We start from the raw sequence: 25,387 nt of genomic DNA, 5'->3' as shown, positions 1-25,387 counted from the left end.
ATCTATAATTCTAAATCCCTAGGGCTTTCTGGGTGAAAAATCTAACTGCACTAGAGCGCCAGGTTCCATTAGAGACCCTGTCCCAAGAAATAAGGTGGAAACCAACAGGAGGATACCTGAACATCAACCTCTAGCCACCACATGCATGTCCACACACAAAAAAATTACTACGTTAAGTTTAGAAACTGAGGTTATTAATGAACTATTGGGTTCTGTAAGAGCTTTACAATACAGAGAAAGCAATCTAAGATGAAACTTTTCACAACTAAAAGGGTCAAACATCTCGAGAATTGTTTTTACTGTGATGAAAGATGTTGATGCAGGAGGTAGTATTAATATTCTTCAAGTTCAATACAATAAAATAGGAACTGCTTCACAGCTTCTGTGCTTTTTACTTTTCATTTAGTTTTTCATTTTTCTTTTATGACAGAGTCATATGTAGCCCAGCCAAACTATAATCCTCCTCCCTCCCCAGTGCTGGAATTTACAGGCATGCACCACCATGCCCAGCAATAACTATATTAAAAAAAAAAAACTTATGACAGACAAAAGTCAAATGCAAACTTGTTCTAGTCAATCTCTGAAGCTTAACTGCCTGATATTTAGTACATGATAAGTATATAAACTAAAAGGATTCTTCATGAACTGAATTTTAAAAATCTAGTTGTAGCTAACAACTAAATGCAATTTCACTTAGCTACAACAGAAAGGGTATGTCCTTCTAAGAGAACAAGTATTAAGCTAAAGCTCTAACGAGAATGGGAAATACCAAATTCCTCCCTATATGGCTGTTAAGCTCAGAAAGATAGTCTCTAGTAACTCAAAAGTTGGGGTCTGACCATCATCAACAACAAATTTTTAAGTTTCAAGTTAATTGACCAATTGAACCTGAATAATCAGGTTAGTGTCATCATTCTGTGTTGAATCAGATTCTCCAACAAAAAAAGGCACAGTCCCCAGAGAGAACTACACTCTACTCTGCTCACCTTTAAGGCTTTCTGAGGCCTTCCGAGATGACTAGCATCAGACTTTTGTGGAAGGCTAGCCATTAGACAAGGCTTTTCCCCACGATATGACTGCTTGAAGTGACATCCAGGATCAGGTCGATCCTGTATCCAGGAATCATGACCCTCCCTGAGGCACCAGTCATCATGAGACAGTCAGTGCACTTTGGCACTTCTTGAAAACCACTGGGCCGCTCCTTTAGCTGAAAGGAAAAAGAACATCAAAACCACAACAAACAAAACGAGGGGGAGGGGGAATCAGTAATTCAATCTGAAAAGAGAGTGTGGGAAAAATATACCAAAACAGCCTTGTCTAGATCAAAATTTAGCCTTGCTTTGGTGTAAAGCCAAAGTTTCAAGATTGTTCTGGTCACTTCATCAAGTTTACTTCTAATATATAAATCTAAAAAACTTAAAATCTACTGTATTACACCTGAAAAGAACCAAAAGTGGAGATTAAGTTTAAATAGTGGGAATAGAACTAAGTAAATATAATCAACACATCTATAAGGCAATAGCAACCTCACGCTTATGTTAGTGTGGCTATCAGGAATCCAAACATTAACATTTCCATTCTCTCAGGTTAGACTCTGACTCACAAAGGCAGACAATAGCCAGACTAACTTCACAAGAAAACTGACCTGGGTGTAGATGCACAGACTGATATACATCTATACACACAGGAAGAGAATATTCCAGTTCTAGCAATTTCTTAATGTCAGTATCAATGGCAGCTTTAAATTAAAAAATTTAAATATTATCATCATGTTCTTAAAAATAAAAAACAACGGGGCTGACCATGGTGGCATAACATTTTTAATCCCAGCACTTGGGTGGCAGAGACAGGCCAATCTCTGAAAGGCCAGCCTGGTCTATATAGCCAGTTCCATACCAGTCAAGGAACACAATGAGACCCTGTCTCAAAACTAATTATTTTTTAAAAATAAAACACAAACAATGGGCCAGAAAGGTGACTGGAAGGGGAGGCAGGGTAGGACAGAACAGGACAACCTCACGTGACCATACTGGGTATATACAGCCATGTTCACAGCACTTGGAAGGATAAAACAGAATAGGAAAATTGAAGCCTTACAATAATGACACTTGTAAAGTTTTGAGGCAATTATTTTTCCAGTGTGCACACATGACAGCTAAAGGATTATGTGTCTACCCCTCACTGACCTGGAGCATTAGGCTAGACTAGCTGGCTGGGGAACCCCAGAGATCCATGTGTCTCTGCCTTCAATTGCATCAAGAGCCCAGCATTTTCATGGGAGACCACATCAGATCCTCAGCCTTTTACTGACTGAGGTGATTGTTTTACAAGCTGCCTCATAATTCCTTGACAACATCCTTACCCTAAAAACAATTACTTTATTTTCTCTTCTTCCTACTTTTCTGTATCCTCCATATTCCAGGTAACAATACTACCTACCTAGACACACAAGATGAAAGCCTAGAAATACACTAGACCATTTGTTCCAACTTATTTGAAAATATGACTAAAAGCTACTGAGTTTGGGTAGGATAATATACACTTTTGATTCAAGCACTGAGGCAGGAGGTGTAGGTGAGTTTTGGGGCAGCCTAGACTTATATACCAGAACACACACACACACACACACACACACACACACACACACACACACACACACACACACACACACACCCCAAATCTATAGACTTCTCAGTGAAGTGTGCATGAGCACAAAAGCAATGCTTAGATTACTTTAAGAAATTTACAGAACCCTTAAGAGGGCCAAGATTCTATAAAATACCTTTTTATAGAAGATTCTATAAAACACCCTGTAAAATACATTTTTTCCTCTTCTTACCTAACATATCTTTGAAAACTTGCCTCAGACACTATCAAATTTCTTCCAGTTTCTCCCTAACACTGGCTTACCTTCCACACACACTATTTCCCTGCGCGTCGTACGCAGCTTCCTCGTTCTCTCCACACAGCAGCCTCGTCCAGCCCTCGCTCCATCCTCACTGACCAGCTATCAGAACAACTCCGGTGCAAACGCTCAACTTCAATCTTAATACCTTCCCTTGCATATGTTAGCATAATAAAAGCTTATATCCTTGGAGCACTGTCATCTGCATTCAATGCATAACACATTTTGTGCATCTTATGCTTTCTAAATTATAATCATCTACTAAATGGTATCCATGTACTTATAGTTTGGTATATTCTCTCCTGGAATATCACAATTCAATTCCTTACACAAAGTTTAAAGTTACTTTGCTTACACTCTCTGAGACACTTCATTTTATTTCTGCCATGACATTTCTCAGTATACTACAAATGCTAATTTTGCTGCCTGCTTCCAAAGACAGTATGTTTTCTCGGGGCAAGAATCTTACTGACGTCCATCTTTGCTGCTGCAGAGAAGCAACAGTGTGCAGCGACTGCCACAGTTCTCGCATACAGCCAGACCTCCTGTGTGCCACAGGGGAAAGCGACACACTGAAGCATACTTAATAACTCAGATCTGAAGAATCCATTTTGGAAAGAAACTAAGTCACAACTCCAGAAAATTAATCATTGACTGCCATCAATCTTCTGTAAGTAGTCCTCATCAGGGTGTAGATATGCAGCTCATCTTCCCTACCTCCTCTTAAAACCAGGGTCCAAAGAAAGCCCTCAATATAGCATACTCTTTGCAGTAACTTTACACTGACAGGTAGTCAGTATTTTAAGACTATCCAATAATCAATTCTAAGCCATATCAACAGATTAGGAAATAATCCTGTTATAAATATCCATATAAACCCAAGTCTACAACCTTGGAAAGGATTACAAATATAACAATTGTAAAGATCAAGGATTACTTTTATCTTAGAGTAACTGCAGGCTAGCCTTGTTATGTTAAAGACATTTCTATACTGTTTATTAACGTGTTTTCACATGCTTTTATGCAGGAAAAAATTATCTGCAATATATTGTGTTCTCAAATCTGATTACTCATCAGAATCAATTACAACATTTTTATAAAATACAGACTTCTACATTTCCAGCCTAAAGTAATGGATCCATAATCAGAGCTGAGGTTTGCATATTTTATAAGCTCAGTTGGTGATTTTGATGCAGCTTTGTAAAAGCTACCATTGTATAGTTTAAGTATGTCAGAGCTACAAGCAGTGATAGAAGTGTCTCCAAGTGAAACTTTCTTGACAGGATTAGCACAGCCTCTGAATAAAATCTATTTTTGATGTATCTTACCACAGAATTTTAGATAATTGTTACTGCTGCCATACCCCTTTCATTAGGATAACCAGAAGCATTTTTTTTTAATTATTCTGTTTGTCTAGGAGTTTTTCTTAAGGATTATTCTTACTATATAAGTTTAACAGTTCTTAAGTTTTAACTGTATAACTGAACTTCTGAATATGCACTACAAAAAGTTGTGTCAAACATCTTTATTTTCTAAGTATGTATTTTCAAGAAACTATTAACTACAAGTACAAACATTTCTAAACCATACCAACAGTGGTAAATCCAGGAATGAAGAAAATTGAGGCAAAAATATAAATAGAAAAGGGAAATGTAAACACATTCTCTTGGCTGTTCCTACAAAGCTGACTTGGTAGAGGTAATAAAGTAAAATTCTAAATATTTAATCACAAATAAGACAAATAAGATTCCTTGAGAGTTACTAGATCCCAGTAATAACAGTATAAAGAGGGTACCACAGAACAAAATAAAATGCAGAAACCTTCCATCACTCCATGAAATTCCTCAAGATTTCTTTGTCTTTTTTAAAAACAAAGAAAGTTGTCCAACATTCTAAATATCCCCGAGAGTAGGAAACCCACTCTAAATATGTGTTTTTAAATCTTTACCTATAAAATAGTTATAATAGCCTTTGGCAAATATTTTCGTGATTTCATTCAGTAAAAATATTTTGGGGAGGGAGGAAATCTATACTACTTTTGAATCATTAAGAAAGCAAATGCGTAACTACACATCATTGTCAGATAAAAGAAAACTATTTTCACTGTGTAGGGTGTAGAATGATCCAGAAAAGAAATTGCTGGTATCAAATCCAATAACCCAAAGCTTGATGGACTTTTGTACCAACTTTAACAAATGACAAATCAGAGTAGAAGATCAACTGAACCCATAAGCTGATACTAATTTTTAAATTTTGATCTGTACAAGTGTCTTAACTGGACATCTAAGTTATAAAAGTAATTACTCAGCTTGGTCTTAAAAACCTAGTTAGTGCCAGACTCAGTGGCACACGCCTGTAATCCCAGCATTTGAGGAGGCAGATGGATCTCTGTGGATTCGAGGCCAGCTTGGTCTACAAAGTGAGCCCAGGACAGCCATGGATACATAGGGAAACCCTGTCTCAGAAAAAACAAAAACAAAAACAAAACAACAACAACAAAAAAAAAATTTTTAAAGCCTAGTTAGCATTGTGAAACCAACACTTCATTTTGAGAACAAATACCTTCTCAAAAAAGGTGACCTTCATGGCAATCTTAATACTGAAATAGTAACAGGCTCATCTGTACACAGAAATCTCAATATCTGAAAAAGAACAGTACTATTAGTACCTTTGGGAATTAACAAAAATGAAGGTTTCACTACTCTGAATTGTTTCACCAGAACTTCTGCTGCTGCCTTACTGAACAGTGCACTTGGCAATGTGTTTCTGAAATCAGTTCAGAACACATTACCACTGCAACTCAGTACTCCAGAGGACCTTTGCAAAAAATAAAAAGAAACAAGTTTTCAGCAAGGCATGATGACCGACTTTCACTTCGGTACTCAGGATTCTGAGCTAAGAAGAACTGCCCTCAATTTGAAGCCAGGCTAAGCTCCATGAGTTTGAGGTCAGGCCCAGCTTTGGCTTCAAAGTGAAACCCTGCCTCAAACTTAAGTAAATAAAATAAACAACTCCAAACACCAAAAAATTTGGTGATTTTACCAAAACATTTGAGACACTAGTAATACTGATATAATTAGCATTATGAGTATTTGGCCACAGAAATATTTTTCAACACCAAAATAAATAAATAAATAAATAAATAAATAAATAAATACCATGGAAGCAAGAGGAATAGCATTCTTTGTATATCAGGATTCAAATCTATACGTAACCTTTTCCCTTAACTGAAAATAGTGGAGATAACCAGTTTTACTAATGGCTGTATACACAGACACATACAAACACACAAAAAAGGCCAAAACAATACTTAAACTATCAATCCAAAGAGTCATGGGAAGTCTTACACAATATCATATCACCTCAAGCAATAACCCAGACTCATTAAGCTTCATTTAATTAATATAAAATGATCACAGCTAGATCAAGAGTTTCATCCACAGTTCAAAGCGGTCATTCTCTCCTAACTCAACAACTGCTAAGTACACAGAGTGCATGGCAGCTTTATTAAGGCCAATGCTTAATGTGACTCTAAATATTTCAATTAACTATTTTCCTATGCTCAAAACCATTTGATACTGAGCCTTTTTATAAATTTCACAAATATATATAGTAAGCTACACGCAGTACCTAGCTATTCTAAGATCTTCAGATCAAGTTAGATTGCTATGAAAGTATTTTAAGTTACTAAGTATGCTTCAGTGTGTCGCTTTCCCCTGTGGCACACAGGAGGTCTGGCTGTATGCGAGAACTGTGGCAGTCGCTGCACACTGTTGCTTCTCTATCTATCTTCTCGGTACTGCAGCAGCAAAGATGGGCGTCAGTAAGATTGATCAAAAAGTTTACCAACTGCATGAGAGGTAGCAGTGTCTACGAGATGGGATGAGTTTACCTTCTCAGTGCTTCCACAGACAGAATCACTATGTATATCACTCAAAAAGCGACTTAAACACTGTCATGAAACACAACACCAAAAACTTATCCTGTTATATACTCATCGCCTAGAAATGCTCAGTTCAGTAGTGATTCATGGAAAACTAAACAAATTAAGAAAAGAACAATCCATATCATACTACATAGAAAGCTGAAATAGAAAAATAATTTAAATAGACATTAAGATGTGGGTCAGTCAAGTACTTGTCCCACAAGCACAAGGACCTGAACTCAGATGTGCAACATCACATAAAAAGGCCAGCACCAAGAGGGAGGTGGAAACAAGAGGATCCTTGAGATAAGCTGACCATCTTGCCCAGTTAGTGAGCTACAGGTTCAGGAAGAAGCCTTGTCTCAAAAAAAAAAAAAATATGGTAGAGACCAATAGAAGAAGATATCCGGTGCTGGAGAGATGGCTTACAGGTTACCAGCGCTGACTGCTCTTCCAGAGGTCCTGAGTTCAACTCCTAGCAACCACATGGTGGCTCACAACCATCTATAATGAGATCTGGTGCCTTCTTCTGGCCTGCAAGTGTACATGCAGGCAGAGCACCGTATGTATAATAATAAATAAATCTTTTTTTAAAAAAAGATCTCCAACACCATCTTTTGGACTGCATTCATACTTGCACATACACAAACCTGCACAACAGAAGGTAAATTCTAATACATTCAACAAGAGAATCAAAGAGGTGTTGGGTAGACCCAGGGGAGGAAACACCACTGGGCTGACATACTGTCACAACTTAGATTAATTCTAAAATAAATTTGCCAACAACAAATACCATAACCCAAGCAAATCATTTTCTTTCTTTTTATTTCAATTTCCTTATTTGTAAAATATAAATAAATAAATAAAGCGAGTCCAGGACAGCCAAGGCTACACAGAGAAACCCTGTATTAAAAAAAAAAATCAAAAAACAAAAAAAGACTAAATGAATTTTATATATAATATGCAATGAGGTTTATGGGAAAGCTGCAGGGTCACTCATTCTATAAAAACAGAACAGATATGATCTATCACAGGAGATGTCACACCTCTCATCAAAGGGTATCATGAGGGTAGAACACACAAATCCACAAATAGAAACAGGTTACATCAACAGCAGTCACAGCTGGCCAAATGTGGTGGTGCATGCCTGTAATCTAACTACTTACTTCGGAGGCGCAGGTAAGAGGATCTGAGTGAGGCCAGTGGTACAGCCTATTAAAACACACACAAACACACACACACACACAGAGTAGCCACAAACCACCAATATTACATACACATATTCTATAAAATCTTTTTAATGGAAATTAATCACACATTTACTCATTTAAAAATAAAGAAAGAGAATCCAGTTTTGCCAAAGGCAAAGGTAACAAGACTTGAAGAATTGTAAAGGCAAAATTGATATTCCCTGGTAGAAATGACAATATAAACCATCTATGGAGCAAACATGTAAATCCAAATTCACAACATCAGAGAGAAAGGAGGGAGAGGAGGGCAAAGGAGGAAGAGGGAGAGAGACATGACTTGTAATACTGTGCAGTGCTAGAACACTTGCCTAGCATGAACTAGGCCCTGTGTTGGATCCACAATATTGGGTTGTTGAGAGGTGGAAAAAGAAACATGCAGGGACTTTCTCAAAGCTAATATTCAAAATAATTCACAGGCCTATGCTCCAACTTCATAATAAAAAATGCTTGCCTTAAAAATAAACTTTCTGCTTCAGGTAAGAAGCAGCAATAGGAATCAATTTAAGTTTCCTACCATTATAATATTTTTAATGTAAACACTACTCTTAATAATATGTTAAATATCATACAAGAACAAATCTTATTTGCAAGTTAATACTGGAATATTATAAAGACACAGTTACATTTCTCTCATATCCTTCCTAAGGAAGGAGTCAGAAAGTAAGTCCAGCCCTGAGTACATTTCAAGACATCTTGAAGTTGGAGGAAGTCTCATAAACAGATTTTTAAAAACAGATCCAGACTTAAGTGAACAAACTACATCACCAAACACATTTCTACAAAGGCAAGAAAACAAGTGCTTTGAATAGATAATCTTACAGGTCAGCATAGTTTATAACAGAAAACAGAAATAACTGTTTAATCAAAATCATTAAAAGTTAAAAAGTAATAATAATAATACCAACCACCAAAAGACTTGGAATTTCTACAAAATAAACATAAATACAAATACTAAAATTATTATGGTTAAAATAGAAAAATGAGTTTGAGAATTTCTAAGTTGAAGCTTACTGACACTTCTATTGCTCGTGGTTACAGATCTAATTGGTGTCTGTCTATTCCTAAGAGTGGCAGGACCATTAACGGCTGTACATGTCAACTAAGTCCAAGAAAGCTCAGCAATCCATTAAGTTCCACTTTCAAGCAGGCTGTAAAATATTTAATTAAGTGTATCCTCTTTTTTCACTGTTACCTCAAGAATCATTCCTAAAATCTTTTTAATATTACCTGCTGAAACAAAGCAATTCTAGCATTGCCTCCATAAGTCAAATTAGGTAACCTAAGTTCTACACTAGTTCCATTGTCTCATGATGGAATGATATAATATACTTTTTTATAGCCCACCACACACTTTCACATGTTATTTTATACACTCCAACAACTCTATGAAGGAGAACAAGAATTATTGTCATTATTTCAATGATAAGGCAGAGATTTAGGGAAATTAGGCCAACTGGTACAAAGTTCCCTGGTATAAGTACTTGAATTAAGAATAAAACCACACGGTCTCACTCCATATAATGTATATTCCAGTGTCACACAAACGGAAATAAATCCCAAATCTGTAACTAAATTTTAATTCTAATTCTAAATCTTAATCTAAACTTTAAAGTCTGTACCTTTCCCATTTCAAACTCTAATAAATATTATAAAAACTAAGAGCAAATGCAAAGAGTAACGAGTCTTTAAAAGATGATCTGAACATCAGCACGTTAAGAAATAAAAAGTAAAACATTTGCCAACAGTTCAAATACAGTAAAAACACTGTGAAGTTTGCTTTTTTTTTTTTTTTTTTTTGGTTTGGCTTTTAGAGACAGGGTTTCTCTGTGTAGCCTTGGCTGTCCTGGACTCTCTTTGTAGACTAGGTTGACCTCAAACTCAGTGATCCGCCTGCCTCTGCCTCCCGAGTGCTGGGATTACAGGCGTGCTCCATCACGCCCAGCTGAAGTTTGCTTCCTTTAATCTAATAACTGTATCATACTACAGCACATAAAATTCTGACAGAGCAAATAATATTAGCTCTGAATTATTTATACTACATATGACTTAGAGGGAACAAATGTTAAACAATTTTCACTTGGTGGTGTTGTAGTCCAATATGGACTCTAGTAAAGAGGATGAATTGTCTATGAAAGTCCTCTAAGTCTTGGTCCCAAGCTCAGGGTGCTTTTGGGAGACCAAGGCAACACTGAGGGACAGGGTCTGGCTGCAGAAAGTTAGGTCACTGTGAGTATAGTCTTAAAAGTGTTATCTGACTGCAGTCTCTTCCTGTCCCTCTGCTTACTGGGACATGAAGTGAGAGGCTTATTCCTTCATACTGTCCCACCAATGCTGCCTCACCAAAATGCCCAAACTCTTAGTCTACTGACTATAGATTAAAACCTCTTTGAGGTTAAAATAAATCTTGCCTTTTTCTAAGTTTATTTACTTCAGTCACTGTCAGTGATTAAAAGCTCTCATAGTAATCAACTAAGTAAGCAAAGTTATTATTAGAATTCTGTTTCTGGGGTTTTTTTAAACCTGAGAATAACAACCTTATTACTGTACAGACACTGACACCATCCTCACATATAAAGTGATATCTTAAATGAGAGCAGGAGGTACACTCACAAACTCTGCACAGAAAGGATTGCTTTGCAAGAAAATATGATGACAACGGCTATGAACAAAGGTAGACCTATGACCCCAGGGGATGGCTTATCATCAACTGCACCATTACTAAAGAGTAAACCTACTACAAAGTATTCAGCACCCTATTACACACACACACAGACAGGTGTCACCTTCATCTATATAGCCCGTGCGACACACACACGACTTACCTCATCCTGGACTCCACTAGTAGTAGTCAACTTGCTCCCATCAGTGATTGTAATAATTATTGCTGGCTCCAAGAAAAAAGGATTTCTTCCCTAAAGTACAAAATAAAAGGGGGGGGGGGGGGTTAAAGCTTAAGTTCTGGCTTAACCTTTAGTTACAAAGCCAATTCTTAAAATAGAACATTCACAATCCCCCTGGAATGCATATCATCTCCCTTCTCATTTTTAAGACATTTTTTACTGCATTTGTGTGTGTGTGTGTGTTTGTATGTGTCTGTACTCAAGTGTCATAAAGCATGTGTGCGGGTCAGAGGACAACGTGCTGGAGTCATCTATTCTCTCCTACTATGTGGGACCTGAGAACCAAACTCAGTTTGTCAGGCTCAGCAGTCAAGTGCCTTTTTAGCACCCACTAAGCCATCTCTCTAACCCTACTTCTCTTGTCAGTAAGGCTTATGTAACATACCTGTCTGTGTGCACATTTAAAAACAAACTTTTTAGAATACAAACTAATTAGAGATATAAACATGGATTTCTCATTCATTATATACTCTTGTTTTCACTTTACAGTGTACAATACTTATGTACCTATAACACTTTAGGTATATGAGTGTTTGGACTGCACTGCATACATATGGACCATCTTTGTGGTTGGTGCCACAGAAGCCAAACAGAAAAAGAAGAGAGTTCAGATGCCTTGGAAGTGGACAATTATAGGTGCTGGGAATTGAACCTTAACCTAGAAAAGCAGCAACTGCTCTAAACCACTGAGCCATTTCTCCAGTCCCAATACTTAATTTCTTAAATAGCATCCCAATAGCTGAATTCTGGTAATTAGATTCTTCAGAGGCTATCACAAACTGTGATAATAACCACTTCTTAGCCCTTTGGCTAAGATCTGCATGGTACAAACCAGAATAGTAAGGACAGTACTAGTGGAATATGGTGGTACACACCTGTAACTCCAGTATGTTGGAAGCTAAGGGAGGGAGCCAGGAGTTTGCGACTGTAACACTGCAGGGCTATCTCAAAATAAGTAACAGCAGTCTAAAAGCTAGGTGCAATGGTACACAACTGAAATCCTAGAACTAAGGAACTGATTGAGGAAGACAAGTGATTGCCAGGACTACATAGAAATCTTAAGTACTTCTGAACATGTTTACACATAGTGTGATACATAAGGGTACAGTCACCACAACTCAAGAGACTGAAGCAGAAGTCCAGGCTAGCCTAAACAACATAGTAAGATTCTGCCCATCTCAAAAAAGAAAGGAGTGAATTCAAAGACAAATTCTCTGCTATCAATAGCAGCAAAAACTGAATGATTTTAGTGTCTGACATACAGTATATGACAAAGTTTAGTGATTATAAGAATCACTTGGAGCCGGGTGTGGTGGCACACACCTTTAATCCCAGCACTTGGGAGGCAGAGGCAGGCGGATCGCTGTGAGTTCGAGGCCAGCCTGGTCTACAAAGCGAGTCCAGGACAGCCAAGGCTACACAGAGAAACCCTGTCTCGAAAAACCAAAAAAAAGGAAAGCAAAAGAATCACTTGGAGATCTTGGTAAAATATAGTTGTTCATTCAGTGTTTTCAACGAGACCAGAGTCTGGGAGATGCTAATATCCACAGACCATCTCTAGAATAGTAAGGTAAAGGGTTATATGTATAAACCATCTACAGTTTATTCCCTTCCCTTTACGTTCACTACTCTCAATTCCTGCCATATTGTATGTACCCCATACTATCTGTTGAATAAATTTACAGGTGTAGTTATTATATTATTATAATCTAATCATCATAAAGGAGGGAAGGAGAACTGCTAAGTTAAGTATTTTGATCAAGTCATAAAAAGTTGTAAGTAGCACATAGATTTCTCAAATTGACGTCAAAGAAAAAAAATAGTTGTAGAAAGTACAATTTCTGTTGGTTAGAACACTATCTTTGGATATAACTTGCAGAGCCCCAGTACATACATTTAAAAAAGGAAAGAAAAAACTAGTCAGTAGTGCTCACAGATGAAATTCCAACAATGAGGAGACAAAAAAATGATTGGGCTTGCTGGGCAGGCAACCCAGCCAAGCAGGTGAGCTCTGGGTTTACTGAGAGACTCTGTCCCCAAGAAATAAAATGGCGAAGAAATGAGGAGTGAAAGACATTGACCTCTGACCTCCACATCCACACCTCCAATTTTATATACACTCAAGAGACAGGAAGGGTGGAAAGATTGAGAGAAACACAGAGAGGCTGATTCTAAACACACAACAGCATTAGAACATCCCAGGTACCTTTTAGAAAGAAAACATAATTACTAACCTCCCTTTTTATGTTAGGTAAAATGCATTTTGGGAACCATTACATAATACTGCTTCTTGTACCAGGCACATTGGAAGTCAATCCTAAATTCTAAAAAGTTCAAGTCTTTTCACACAGCTATGTCTATGCCCACCTGAGTCTTGTCTCTCTCAGTAAAATGCTTGTTAATAGTCCTTGTTTAAAACCTATCCAATTCTTACTCATTCCAAAAGACCCAGTATACATCTCTCTTCTTCCATGAAATCTTCCTTATTACTAAGGCCTTCAGTAGCCAAACCTTTGATTCTCTAAACTCTAATATAGTAAAAATGTTCAAGCTTTATATTAAGATAAACATTCCTTCAAATAAACTTGGGATTAACGTCAAGTTGTTGTAGATCTGTGAGACCCCTGAGTTAGTAGGCTTTGAGCCTGCAGAATGTATCAGGGGTAGCCTGAGCATAACAAGAAGCTGTCTCAACGAAGAAAAATAATTACACACACACACAAACCATTTTCATATCAATGAGAACATACTTAACACTACTATACTGTAGAGTGAAAATAAGAGAACCATGGCTCAGCAAGGAAAGGCCAACCCTAACAACCTCAGTTTACTCTCCAGGATCCTCATGGTAGAAAACAGCGTCCCAGAAAGTTGTTCCTGACCTCCACAGGGTATAGGTACATGCTTTTGCAGACACATACAGATAACATACATTTTTTAAATTTTAATGATTTAGATACTAAACTTTATGTTGTCTTTTTTATCATGACTAAAAATAAATACCATGTAGTTGGGAGCAAGAGAAATAGCTCAGCAGTTAGGAGAACTTGCTGCTCTTGCAGAGGACCAGGGTCCAAGGCCCAGCACCCACATGGTGGCTAACACTCTGTGACTCTAGTTCCGGGGGGCGGAGGCGGGGGAAGGGGGGGGGGAGTCTTATGCTGTCTTCTGAGCTCTATGGCTCAGGAATGCACATGGAGCACACACTTCCATGCAAGCAACGTTCATACATATAAATATATAAGCCTTTAAAAATAACAGTATACATATACATAATCTAATATTGCTTATTATTGTTTTAGTTTCATTTTTATTCTTTCATAAACACAATGAAAATTAGCTTTTAGAGGAAAAGAATTGGTCAAATTTTTAATTAAGTAGCAAAAAGCTATTGTATATTAGGACCTTCACGTATGATGAAACTCAGCCCAAAAATAACACAGCTGAGCTTTGTCTCTAGGAAACTAGGTTCCCTAGTAGTTACATGCACAGATTCAACTCCTATGAATTAAAACTGTTCAGAAAAGAAAGCTGTCTATATTGAATATGTTGTCTATCTTTTTTCTGTCATTCCGTAAGCAATGAAACTATAATTCACACAGAATTTACAAGGAATTAGGTATGACGATCTACAGATTATTTACAGGTCAGAAGAGAATGTTACATGAGTTTTTCTATAACAAAAAACTGTCAGCTACAATTTTACTGTACTACACTTTCAAAAGCCATGCCAGAAATTACTGCACTACTACAGACCTTGGCAATAACATAAAGTACTTATATTCTAAAAGTCACATTTTTCAGGAAGATGAAATGGTGTAACTCAAGATGTACTAGTAAGATTAATAAGCAGCAAAGCCAAAACTTAAATTATAAATCATAGCTATTCCACAGCATCAAGAGATTGCACAGGGCTAGCAAGACGGCCCAGCACGTAGGCACTTGCTGCCAGCCCTGTGGCCTGAATTGGATGCCAGTGGAAAGAGAAAGGCAACAAGTGACGCCCCCACTACCTGCCTTATGACCTCCATGCACACATAGAAAACACAAAGTAAAAGGAAAATAAGAAGTTGCACGAAAAAAAAAATTTTAAAAAGTAGTTGCACAGGTAGCACATAAGTTGCACAAAACCTGGTTTGTGCTGTCTGCCACCAGTGAATGCTATTAGAACTCCTCAGTCTCACACATAACCCGGGCGGTCACTCGGCTAGACAGCCCACCATTGTTCTCTTAAGTGGATTCTATTTGGGGCAAAGTTAACTAAAACAGGATAGTTTTCCCCCTACATATAAATCAATAAATCTTGTCCCAACATAAAACAAAGCACAATATACAGGAATGATTACTGTAAAAACTATAACTTCTAGCCAGGAGGTGGTGATGCATGCCTTTAATCCTAGCACTCAGAGGAAGAGGCAGGCAGATCTCTGAGTTCCAGGCAAGCCTGGTCTACAGAGTGAGTTCCAGGACAGCAGGAGCTACACAGAGAAACTCTGTCTCGGAAAAAAAAACAGAAACAAAAGCCAAAAAACCCAAAGAACACAACAACAAAACCAACTACAACCAGAAATGTACCCACAGACTCACGTGTGTACATGAATAAATAATACCTTAAATTTTGGAAAATTCAGATAAAGATCAAAGAAAATATAATCATCTTCTTGGCACCAATTATTCCCCTCTATAATAATTAAGACCCTTTCTTCTATTTGTTAAGCAAAAATTACACACATACATATACACACACACACAAATTACAAAACTAAAGAATGACTACAGGTAATCTGATATACAAATATAATGTTTTATTTCTTCAGGGTGAAAAGCCCTATGCACATTAGAAATTAATTAGTTTTTAGCATGAGTTTCAAATCACTAACAGTAGCAGGATGTGCTGCTGCCGAAGTTTTCTCATGAACAGTTCTACACAAAACCTCCCCTGCTTTTCACTGCACTTACTCTCAATAGCTGTGTAATACAGTTATTTTATATTTATATTCTTATCAGGACATATGTAAAAGCACTTAATTTGGAAACAATGCATAAGAATTTTTCTTAAGCCAGGCATGGAGGCCTATGCCTTTGATTCTAGAACTCTGGGAGGCAGAGGCAGCAGGCAGGTCTCTTGTCAGTTCGAGGTCAGTCTGGTCTTATGAAGCAAGTCAAGGACAGCCAGGGCTATTACACAGAGAAACCCTGTATCAAGAAACCAAAAAAGAAAAGGAGGGAGGGAAAAAAGAATTTTTCTTGGTGTCCATCTTCATTACAAAGCATTATGGTTTTCTTAGCATCCAAAAGAGCAGATTTCATTATGGCACTTTCAAACATACTTGACTTTGACTAATTTTCTCATTTCCCTTTTGTACTGACCTTTCCCCATAATATATTCATTCTCTCTCTCTCTCTCTCTCTCTCTCTCTCTCTCTCTCTCTCTCTCTCTCTCTCTCTCACACACACACACACACACACACACACACACACTCACACACACACACACACACACACACACACACACACAGAGAGAGAGCTGTGCTAAGACTTAGCAGCCAGCAGAGGGACTAACTCTTTACTTTGCCATTCTAAGTTTTTTTTTTTAAGTTTTGTTTTGTTTTGTTTGTTTTTCGAGACAGGGTTTCTCTGTGTAGCCTTGGCTGTCCTAGACGGACTTTGTAGACCAGGTTGGCCTTGAACTCACAGAGATAATCCTGCCTCTGCCTCCCAAATACTGAGATTAAAGGCATGTACCACCACGCCCAGCTCATTCTTAAATTCTTAAGGAATGCAAACACCATCATTAGAAAACATGACAGGTATAAAATTCTCCACTTTATCTAATTTTAAGCCAGGAATGGTGGGACACAAATGTAATCCCAGTACTTGAAGGCTGAGGTAAATTGTAAATTGTAGATCTTGAGACCACCCTAGGCTACATACAGACCCACTTCAAGGCTAGGCCACAATACACAGAGAAAATTAGAATCTAAATTAAAAAAAGAAAAGAAAAAGAAAAAGAAAAAAACAATCCTGATTTTAATATGGACCAAGATATTATAAAGCAAAAACCACCATTTCACATAAGACTAACAGTTCAATCAACAACTGATCATGGTGTTAAATATGTCAATAAAAGCATAAAATTTCAGAAATTTTTAAAGAATATAAATTAGGAGCTGGAGAGATGGCTCAGTGGTTAAGAGTGCTCTTCAAGAGGTTCTCAGTTCAATTCCCAACAACCACATGGTGGCTCACAACCATCTGCAATGGGATCTGATTGCCTCTTCTGGTGTGCACAAAGACAGAGCACTCATACATAAAATGCATTATAAATAAATCCTTTAAAAAAAAGAATATAAATTAAAGAGCCTACTTAGAATTTACATTATTTTTGCAATATTAATAAGCTTGGGAAATGTTAAAAGAATTGTGAATGTAGTTTTAAAATTGTTAAGTCAGTTTCTTTCAAATACCAAAATGAATTTCAGGGCCTAAAGTCTATTTCATTCAAATTCCTGAAAAAGCAATGGAAGCATCGATTCCTACTGAGCCCTTAAGCCAGTGACAATCTGAAGCAAAAGGAAACCAGTCCTGAGCACTCAGTACAAACAGCTGTGGCTACATCTGCCACTGGCCCCGTGGGCCCACGTTTTCTTCCTATGCCAGCACATTCCACACACGTGCACAGCGAAGAGCCTGGACTACTATTTTGTTGTGGTTGAAGCTCCTATTAAAGGAAAAAGTGTGAACCAAGAGCCAGCACTCTGCTTCTCCTACTACATCTTTACTTAACCCATATCTGTTATTCAGTCTTAGTGTTTTGCCATATGACAGGAAATGCCCAGAAATAACCAAATGAGATGTCAAAATGTATGTCCTTTAGCCAAAGCTTTTAGGAAAAGCAGGAATTTTTTTTTAATTTTCAAAAATAGCTCAAACTTTTCTCCAATCTAAAGCTTCTTTTTCAAATAAACAGCCATAAGCAACAGCCAGGCACAGTGGCACACACCTGTAATCCCAGCACTCTTGGTGGCACAGGCAGGTGGATCTCTGAGTTTGAGGCTAGCCTGGTCTACAGAGTGAGTTCCAGGCCAGCTAGGGCTAAACAGAGAACTCCTGTCTCAAAAAACGGAAAGAAAACAAAACAAAAACCAACAACAACAACAAAAGTGGGACAGGTATGTAGAACAAGTACATCCTGACCATGAACTACTGCTGCTCCTTCCAAAGGGCGAGGTTGTTCATCAAATTATGAAAATAGATATACAACTGGCTAGTTATAGATTCCAAACAAAATACAATTATTGAAGTCAATAAAAACTTCAAATAAAATCTTGTTTCCACAAGTAAATTCTAAAACAAAATTTCAGTTTTAGAACCTGACATTTTTATTAAGGTATCAAATGCTATAGCAAAAACAAGTTGTTTTGTTTTTAATATATCAAACCCTAAAGTAGTCATTTTTCTTAACATTTATTATTTTATGTGTATGAGTGTTTTGCCTACATGTATGTATGTACACCACTTATGTGTCTGGTACCTGAGGAAGTCAGGAAAGAGGATTGGATCCCCTATAAAATTGGAGTTACAGATGCTTGCGACCTGCCATGTGGATGCTAGGAACAAACCTGTATCCTCTGCAATAGCAGCCAGTGCTCTTTATCACTGAACCAAGCCTCCAGCCTCTAAAACACAATAGTACTTCTGAGCCAGGAGTGGTGGCGCGCGCCTTTAATCCCAGCACTCTGGGAGGCAGAGGCAGGCAGATCCCTGTGAGTCTGAGGCTGGTCTGGTCTACAGAGTGAGTTACAGGACAGCCAGGGCTCTGTTACACAGAGAAAAAAAAGTCTGACTATACATAAAGGATATATTAGAAACTCTTTAGCCAAGGTTGCTTATATCTATTCTTAATGCATCTTAATTTTTTTCACATTTAAAATAATGATTAGACATTTGCTAACAAATTCTAAGTAAATACTCATGAAAAGTTAAAAATGCTTAAGATTCCAAATTAAAACTTTAATAACTCTACAAGGGTATGTTGGGCATAGAGACTAACAGCTGTAATCCCAGCAACTAACAGCTGTAATCCCAGCACTTGGTTGGCTGAAGCAGAGCAGAGCATTAACAGCCAGTCTGAGCTACTTGGCCAGTGCAAGGCCAATGAAGCTGCATTTATTAAGACCCTACATCAAAACGAACAGAAAATGGGAGTGCACAAAAACCTAGTATCTTCACATAATCAAGGTCTCTAACTATAGAAAACTATGTTAAAATTATAAACTAAAAGAAACATTTTCTTTTCAAATTAATTCTACTATACACTTGTATCTCAATATGATTGCTCTTTCAGTCCTATAATTTCTTATGTGGAAAATGTAACAGCATTAAAAACATGGAGTAAAAAGGTTTAAGCAAAATTATAGACTCAATCTCTAGTACTGAGGGGAAAGCAGGAAGATGTAACAATATTACAATAGAGACTAGGTTACTCTATTCTGTAACTTCATCTAAAACAAATAAAGAGCATAACCTTCACCATAAAATAAACAATTACTAACGCTTGACTTTGTGAATGCTAAGTCTTCTTTAATAACTCAAACAGAATTTGGGTTTTACATTTAACTGGATTCTAAAGTTTGAAAAAGATTAACAAATTGGTGTTACTCCTAAAAAGTAGGAGCAGACAAACAGATTTTATACAGGCATAGAAGAGAAATGAAAATGAGAGGATAAGTATACTTAAGAAATATTAATATTATTGATAGAAAATCTAATATAGCAATTGTATTATAGGGAATAGGTAAAATTAATGTGGGAAAAATTTATGCAGTAAATGTTAGATGACAGAAAAGTAAAATAAATGCAAAGATATTTTCAAAGTCAGGTAAATGAAGATAAGACAAAAAGATTAAAACTCAAATTTGCCTCCCAGATCTGTCTATCCTATCCTCATGTTTAACAATCTCCCCCAGTTGCTCACCACCACAGAATCTACAGACACTACACCTTGGCAAAAAAGCCTAGCTAGATTTGTTTTTAACTTTATATGTATGGGTGTTCTGCCTGCATGCAAATCTGTATACCACATGCATGGTACCTGAGGTGTCAGATCTCCTGAGACTGAAGTTACAGATGGCTGAGAGCTGCCATGTAGGTGCTAGGAAATATTGGCCAATTCTTCTCAAAGAGCCCTTAACTATCAGACCAGCTGTCCAGCTTCCTAATCATTTCTTGAACTCAGGAATCAAATTCAAATTTAAATGCTCTATCAAGCAGTCCTTGGTTGTATGACAAAACTGTAAGATTCAGGTTACTTCTCTCTAAAGATCCACACCACAAACAGGTTCACAGAAGAATACATTTGCACACGTTACTGTCTTTAAGAACAAAAACATAGGAGTCCCAGAGAGATAGCTCAACAGTTAAGAGCATTGGGTGCTCTTCCAAAAGACCATGGTTGAATTCCTAATACCCATATGAAGGCTAACATCCATAACTCATTTCAAGGAATTCAGCACTCTCTCTGGCAGACAAGGATACCTACTAGGCACACATGGGATACAGATATACATGCACCCAATTTTTTTTTTTTTTTACTTTTTTAAATTAAAAAAATTTAAAACAATAACATAGAATTCTGCAACAGCTTTCTCTATATATAGTGAGAAACTAGTTAATATGTGACAGATCACAAAAATTAGTGACAAAGCTTTACAATTTTGAAAGGAAATTCACAATAAGGGTATTATTTCTCATACGCCAAGGCTGAGAGTAAATCTTAACAAGGTTAGTTTCAAAGCTTTTTAAAGCTTTTTGTTTTTTAAATTTTAATTTAGTTTTCTATCCAGGCCTTTGCTGTTGTTGTTTTGTTTTGTTTTTCGAGACAGGGTTTCTCTGTGTAGCCTTGGCTGTCCTGGACTCGCTTTGTAGACCAGGCTGACCTTGAACTCACAGTGATCGGCCTGCCTCTGCCTCCCGAGTGCTGGGATTAAAGGCGTGCGCCACCACATCCAGCTACGAGGCCTATCTTTCAAAAATAGCTTTATTATCTGTTCTGTATCCAAAGGTCTAACTCAAGGGTTCATACATTACAGACACGAAGTATGAAGCTACATCCCCATAGTACTCCCAAAAATGTCTCTAAGACTTCTTAGTTGCACACAGAAAGCAGATACTGGCTTTAGCATATTAATATGTGTCACAAAGATCAGGTGTCACATATGGATGAAAATACAGATTGCAACAAATTTAAAATCTTACTATATACATTTCATTGTAGCAGAAACTCTATGAACACAATATAACACTTTTTTTACATTAGGACCTGTATTCAAAAGAACCTGATTTGAGGTTAGACATTATCCATTCTGGATAAACAACAGTTCAACAAAAATTAAAACAAAGACCTTTTATTCTTCCACCTAGGCCTATTTTTTTGCATATTATCTCTTCTTTTCCAACTTACTGGTTAAAAATACCATTTACATTCAAAAAAAATATAGAACTGACCATGAACTATCGCAATTTAGGCATTACCAAAAGCCATGGAAATTATCTTTAAATATTTATTTATGTATTTATTATGTACATAGTACTTTGTCTACATGTATGGGCACCAGATCTTACAGATGGTTGTAAGCCACCATGTGGTTGCTGGCAATTGAACTCAGGACCTCTGGAAGAGCAAGCAGTGCTCTTAACTGCTGAGCCATCATCTCTCCAGCCATGGAAATTATTGTTTTGTTAAATTATGACAATTCAAGAGCATTATACCTTGCCATCTCATGAACACAACCTCTGTCATCATCCACTGACTGTATTTGCAGCCTAACTTTTCTCAGCTCTCTGACTCAATTATCTTAACTTTCTTAAAATAATTGCTTTTAACATTAAAATAATTATATTTGGAGTTTTTAATCTTACAGCTCCAAAATATCCCTAGGAAGATTTTATGTTTTCTAATACCTAACAAGGTTCAACAGCTTTGAGACTAAGATTTTTTTTTTTTTTTTTTTTTTTTTAGTTTTTCGAGACAGGGTTTCTCTGATTTCTTGGCAGACTTGCTTTGTAGACCAGGCTAGCCTGGAACTCACAGTGATCCTCCTGCCTCTGCATACAAAGTGCTGGGATTAAAGGCTCATGCCACCACGCTCAGCCTAGGAAAATGTTTTAATAAACAAACATCAGTTTTGTCATTCATTAATCATAAACTGTATTACCTAACAGGTAATATTACAATGATCTTTGCTTACATACTTAAAACTAGTAATCAAGTGTTTGTAGGAAATATAGCCCTTCTAAGATCCTTGTTAGGCCCATACTATATTTGGGCATATCAAACAGGGAAGATTCCATGGTTTTTTTAAGGTATACATTACAGAGAAGTATGTAAGAATTAGAATAAATTTTCATTATGAAAAGTCACTAAGCTGACAGAATTAAGAGGTCTTTTCCACATACAGGAGTACCTCAATTTATAAGTAACAAAATTTCAAATAGTATATATCAAAAATGCCCTTCATATTTAAAAAAAAATCATTCAATTTGTTTAACCTATAAATAGCTTTTCCTTCACAAAGCTATACAAAGGGAACATCTTACTGTTGAACTCTTAGGACAAAGTTGTCTTCTATTTCATCCTAAACATCACCAATGTGAGTTCTAAAATATATAGTCCTAGAAATAGACTGATCTGAGATTCCTCAAAGACTGAAGGTGTTTCTTATTTTGAAATCACAAGTGTGTTTGCATGTGTCTGTTAGTATGAAACTTCCTTTGAAAAAAAAATTAAGATTTCATGAAAGACTACAGTAATATAATAAAGGGTTTTTTAAAAATATATTTTTAGAAAATATTGGGACTCAAAATTAAAACCAAGAAACAGGTTCCCTATGACTTCTGTGGGAAATAACATACAGCCGCCTGTGGTGGGAGCAGACAGTATACAACAGATATTCTGGGACTGGTCAGTTTCACAAAAGAAAGCTTTTATCCTGGTAAGTATTTTCCTTAACATGAAGATAATGATCCTTATCAACTGAGATCCTACCACATCCAGGTAGTTATTTTCTAGGTTGGTTGATTAACAAACATTATGTCTAGTCCTTACAAAACTTTCCAGATTGGTACTGACATTTTGTGGATGAGAAATTTGAAGATTGGAGATTAAAGTTGACTTGTCAAAACATAAGCTGTTAAGTAGGACAAACCAGCATATATCCTTTACAAATAAAGTTGGAGATTTTGTTGTTTGATTTTGGTCTTGTTTTTCTGTATCAATCTAGGGAAAAAGCAGGATTAAACCAAAACTAGGTTCTCATTATTTTAGTTTTTTAAATCCAAAAAGAAATTTATAAAATACATTACATTACAGTAATGAAGTGGGCTGCACACCACTCAAGAGCTCACAACAGTCATCTATGGTAAGCTCCTCTATTCAATTTTCCTGGTGGAAGGGCAGGATGAGAGGCTACAAGGCCTCGCAAGAACCCACCCGGGTGGCGGACATCCATAAGCACACCTAGTCACATTTTTTTCCTGACTTAAGACAGGAGGTTTAAATATCTTCAAAACCATCTTAGACAAAAAGAAACCATGACAGTTAACTAACTACAAAGTTGCTCAGGGAAGGTGTTATAGCCCTTCTTCTGGCTGGCACAGATGAAAAGATCAGCTAGTTAAGTTATTAGCTGTACGCTTAAATCAGAAAGTAAAATGTTAAAATCGAGAAAAAAATTCTATTAACTGCATACATATGTTAGAACCTTGGCCTTGGAGCCAGGGAGATAAATCAGCAGATAAACACACATACACACACACACACACACACACACACACACACACACACACACACAAAATTGTAATATTTGTATTATTATAACCTTGTCTTTAGGACTATCAACCCCCCCACCCCTTATACATCCACATCCAATTTTCCAAACTGGAGAAGAAATTCAATTGAAGGTAACAAATAATATTTAGATAAAGTGTTATGCAAACGGATAAATGTAACAGCTAAATAAAATGCTACTGTCAAACAAGACCGCAAAACTTCGCACTGTATCATTTACAGACAGAAAAACAGAAAATCTGCTGACTCTACCTTGGAATAAGACTCATTAAATTGCCACTAAATTACCAGTAACTATGAATTACTATTTCAAATCATAAATGGTAATAATCAAGGGTGCAAAAGTATAATCTACACAATGACAGAGGTGTGAGTGACCTGATAAAGAGTTAAGAACCAGAGGTTGGAGAGATGGCTCAGGCATGACTGCTCTTCCCGAGGACTCACGCTCAACTCCCAGCACCCACATGGGACCTCACAACTGTCTGTAACTCCAAGATCAGACACTCAGACAGATATAAATGCCAGCAAGACACCAACATACATAAAATAAATTTTTTTAAAAAATGTATTAATAGAGTCAGGCTCAATGGCGCACACCTGTAATCCCAGCACTCAGGAGGCAGAGGAGGCAAATCTCTGTGAGTTCAAGGCCAGCCTAAGTCTACAAAATGAGTCCAAGTCAACAAGGCTACACAGCGCAACTCTGGCTTTAAAAACCAAAAAAACGTTATTTTTTTTTTTAAATCCTAGAAGCTAGGAAGGTAGCTCAATGGCAAAGTACTTGCCTAGAGTATGTATGGCCATAATTCAACTCCCAACACTTTGAACAATACTAAAAACAAAACAGAAACTCCTGTGCATGTATATGTGTGTCTTGAGTCCATCTTTAACTCAAGACTTTAAATGCACACATCTCCAAAGACTGCATATAAATAGCTAACCAGCACATGAAAAGATGCTTAATATAAGTAATGATCTTAAAAATGCAAATCACACCCAAGACATAGGAAAAATAGCCTTTCACGTAGTACTGCTGGAAAAGTAAAATGGTGCAATTACTATGGAAAAAAGTTTGGTGATTTCTTAAAAAAAGAAAAAAGACAACTTTTTTTTCTTCTTCTGTTTGTTTTTTTTTTTTTTTCCAAGACAACAGCTGTCTTGGAACTTGCTCTGTAGACCAGGCTAGACTCAAACTCAAACATCAACTTGCCTCTGTGTACACCACTACCACGTGGCTGTGTTTGTCTTTTTAAGTATTATTTGCCTAATCCTTAAAATTCATCAATGCTGTAGCATGTATTATTTTTGTTAGAATTTTCTTGACTAACAGAAATAATACTATAATTAATGTATATAGGTAAATATCTCTTTAAGATTCTGCTTTCAATTCTTTTGGCTACCCACATTGAAAGAGAATAGTAAATCTTGCAAGGCAGTGATGTTGCATGTCTTTAGTCAGGGGACTCAAGAGGCAGGGGCAGGTGTATCTCTGTGAATTCAAGGCCAGCCTGGACTACAGAGCGAGTTCCAAGACAGCCAAACCTACACACCGAGAAC

At 36.9% G+C, this 25,387-nt stretch overlaps 1 protein-coding gene across 5 annotated transcripts in view; it reads right to left on the bottom strand.

Moving 5' to 3' along the window:
• Nucleotides 1–25,387, bottom strand: part of INTS6 (integrator complex subunit 6) — a 71,529-nt gene that overhangs the window by 38,690 nt on the left and 7,452 nt on the right. For 4 of the 5 annotated variants that reach the window (XM_084766948.1, XM_084766946.1, XM_084766949.1 and 1 more), the window contains one exon: nucleotides 10,903–10,992. In XM_084766948.1, the coding sequence (XP_084623074.1) occupies nucleotides 10,903–10,992 (90 nt within the window). Of the gene's footprint in view, nucleotides 1–986; nucleotides 1,163–10,902; nucleotides 10,993–25,387 lie in introns of those variants that run through there. The other variant, XM_084766950.1, reaches the window with a different exon arrangement.

Source organism: Acomys minous, assembly GCF_964271855.1.
Source record: "Acomys minous genome assembly, chromosome: 18".
In the NCBI taxonomy this organism is placed as follows: Eukaryota; Metazoa; Chordata; class Mammalia; order Rodentia; family Muridae; genus Acomys; species Acomys minous.
Note: the sequence above shows the minus strand (reverse complement) of the source record. Positions and strands in the feature narration are given on the sequence as shown.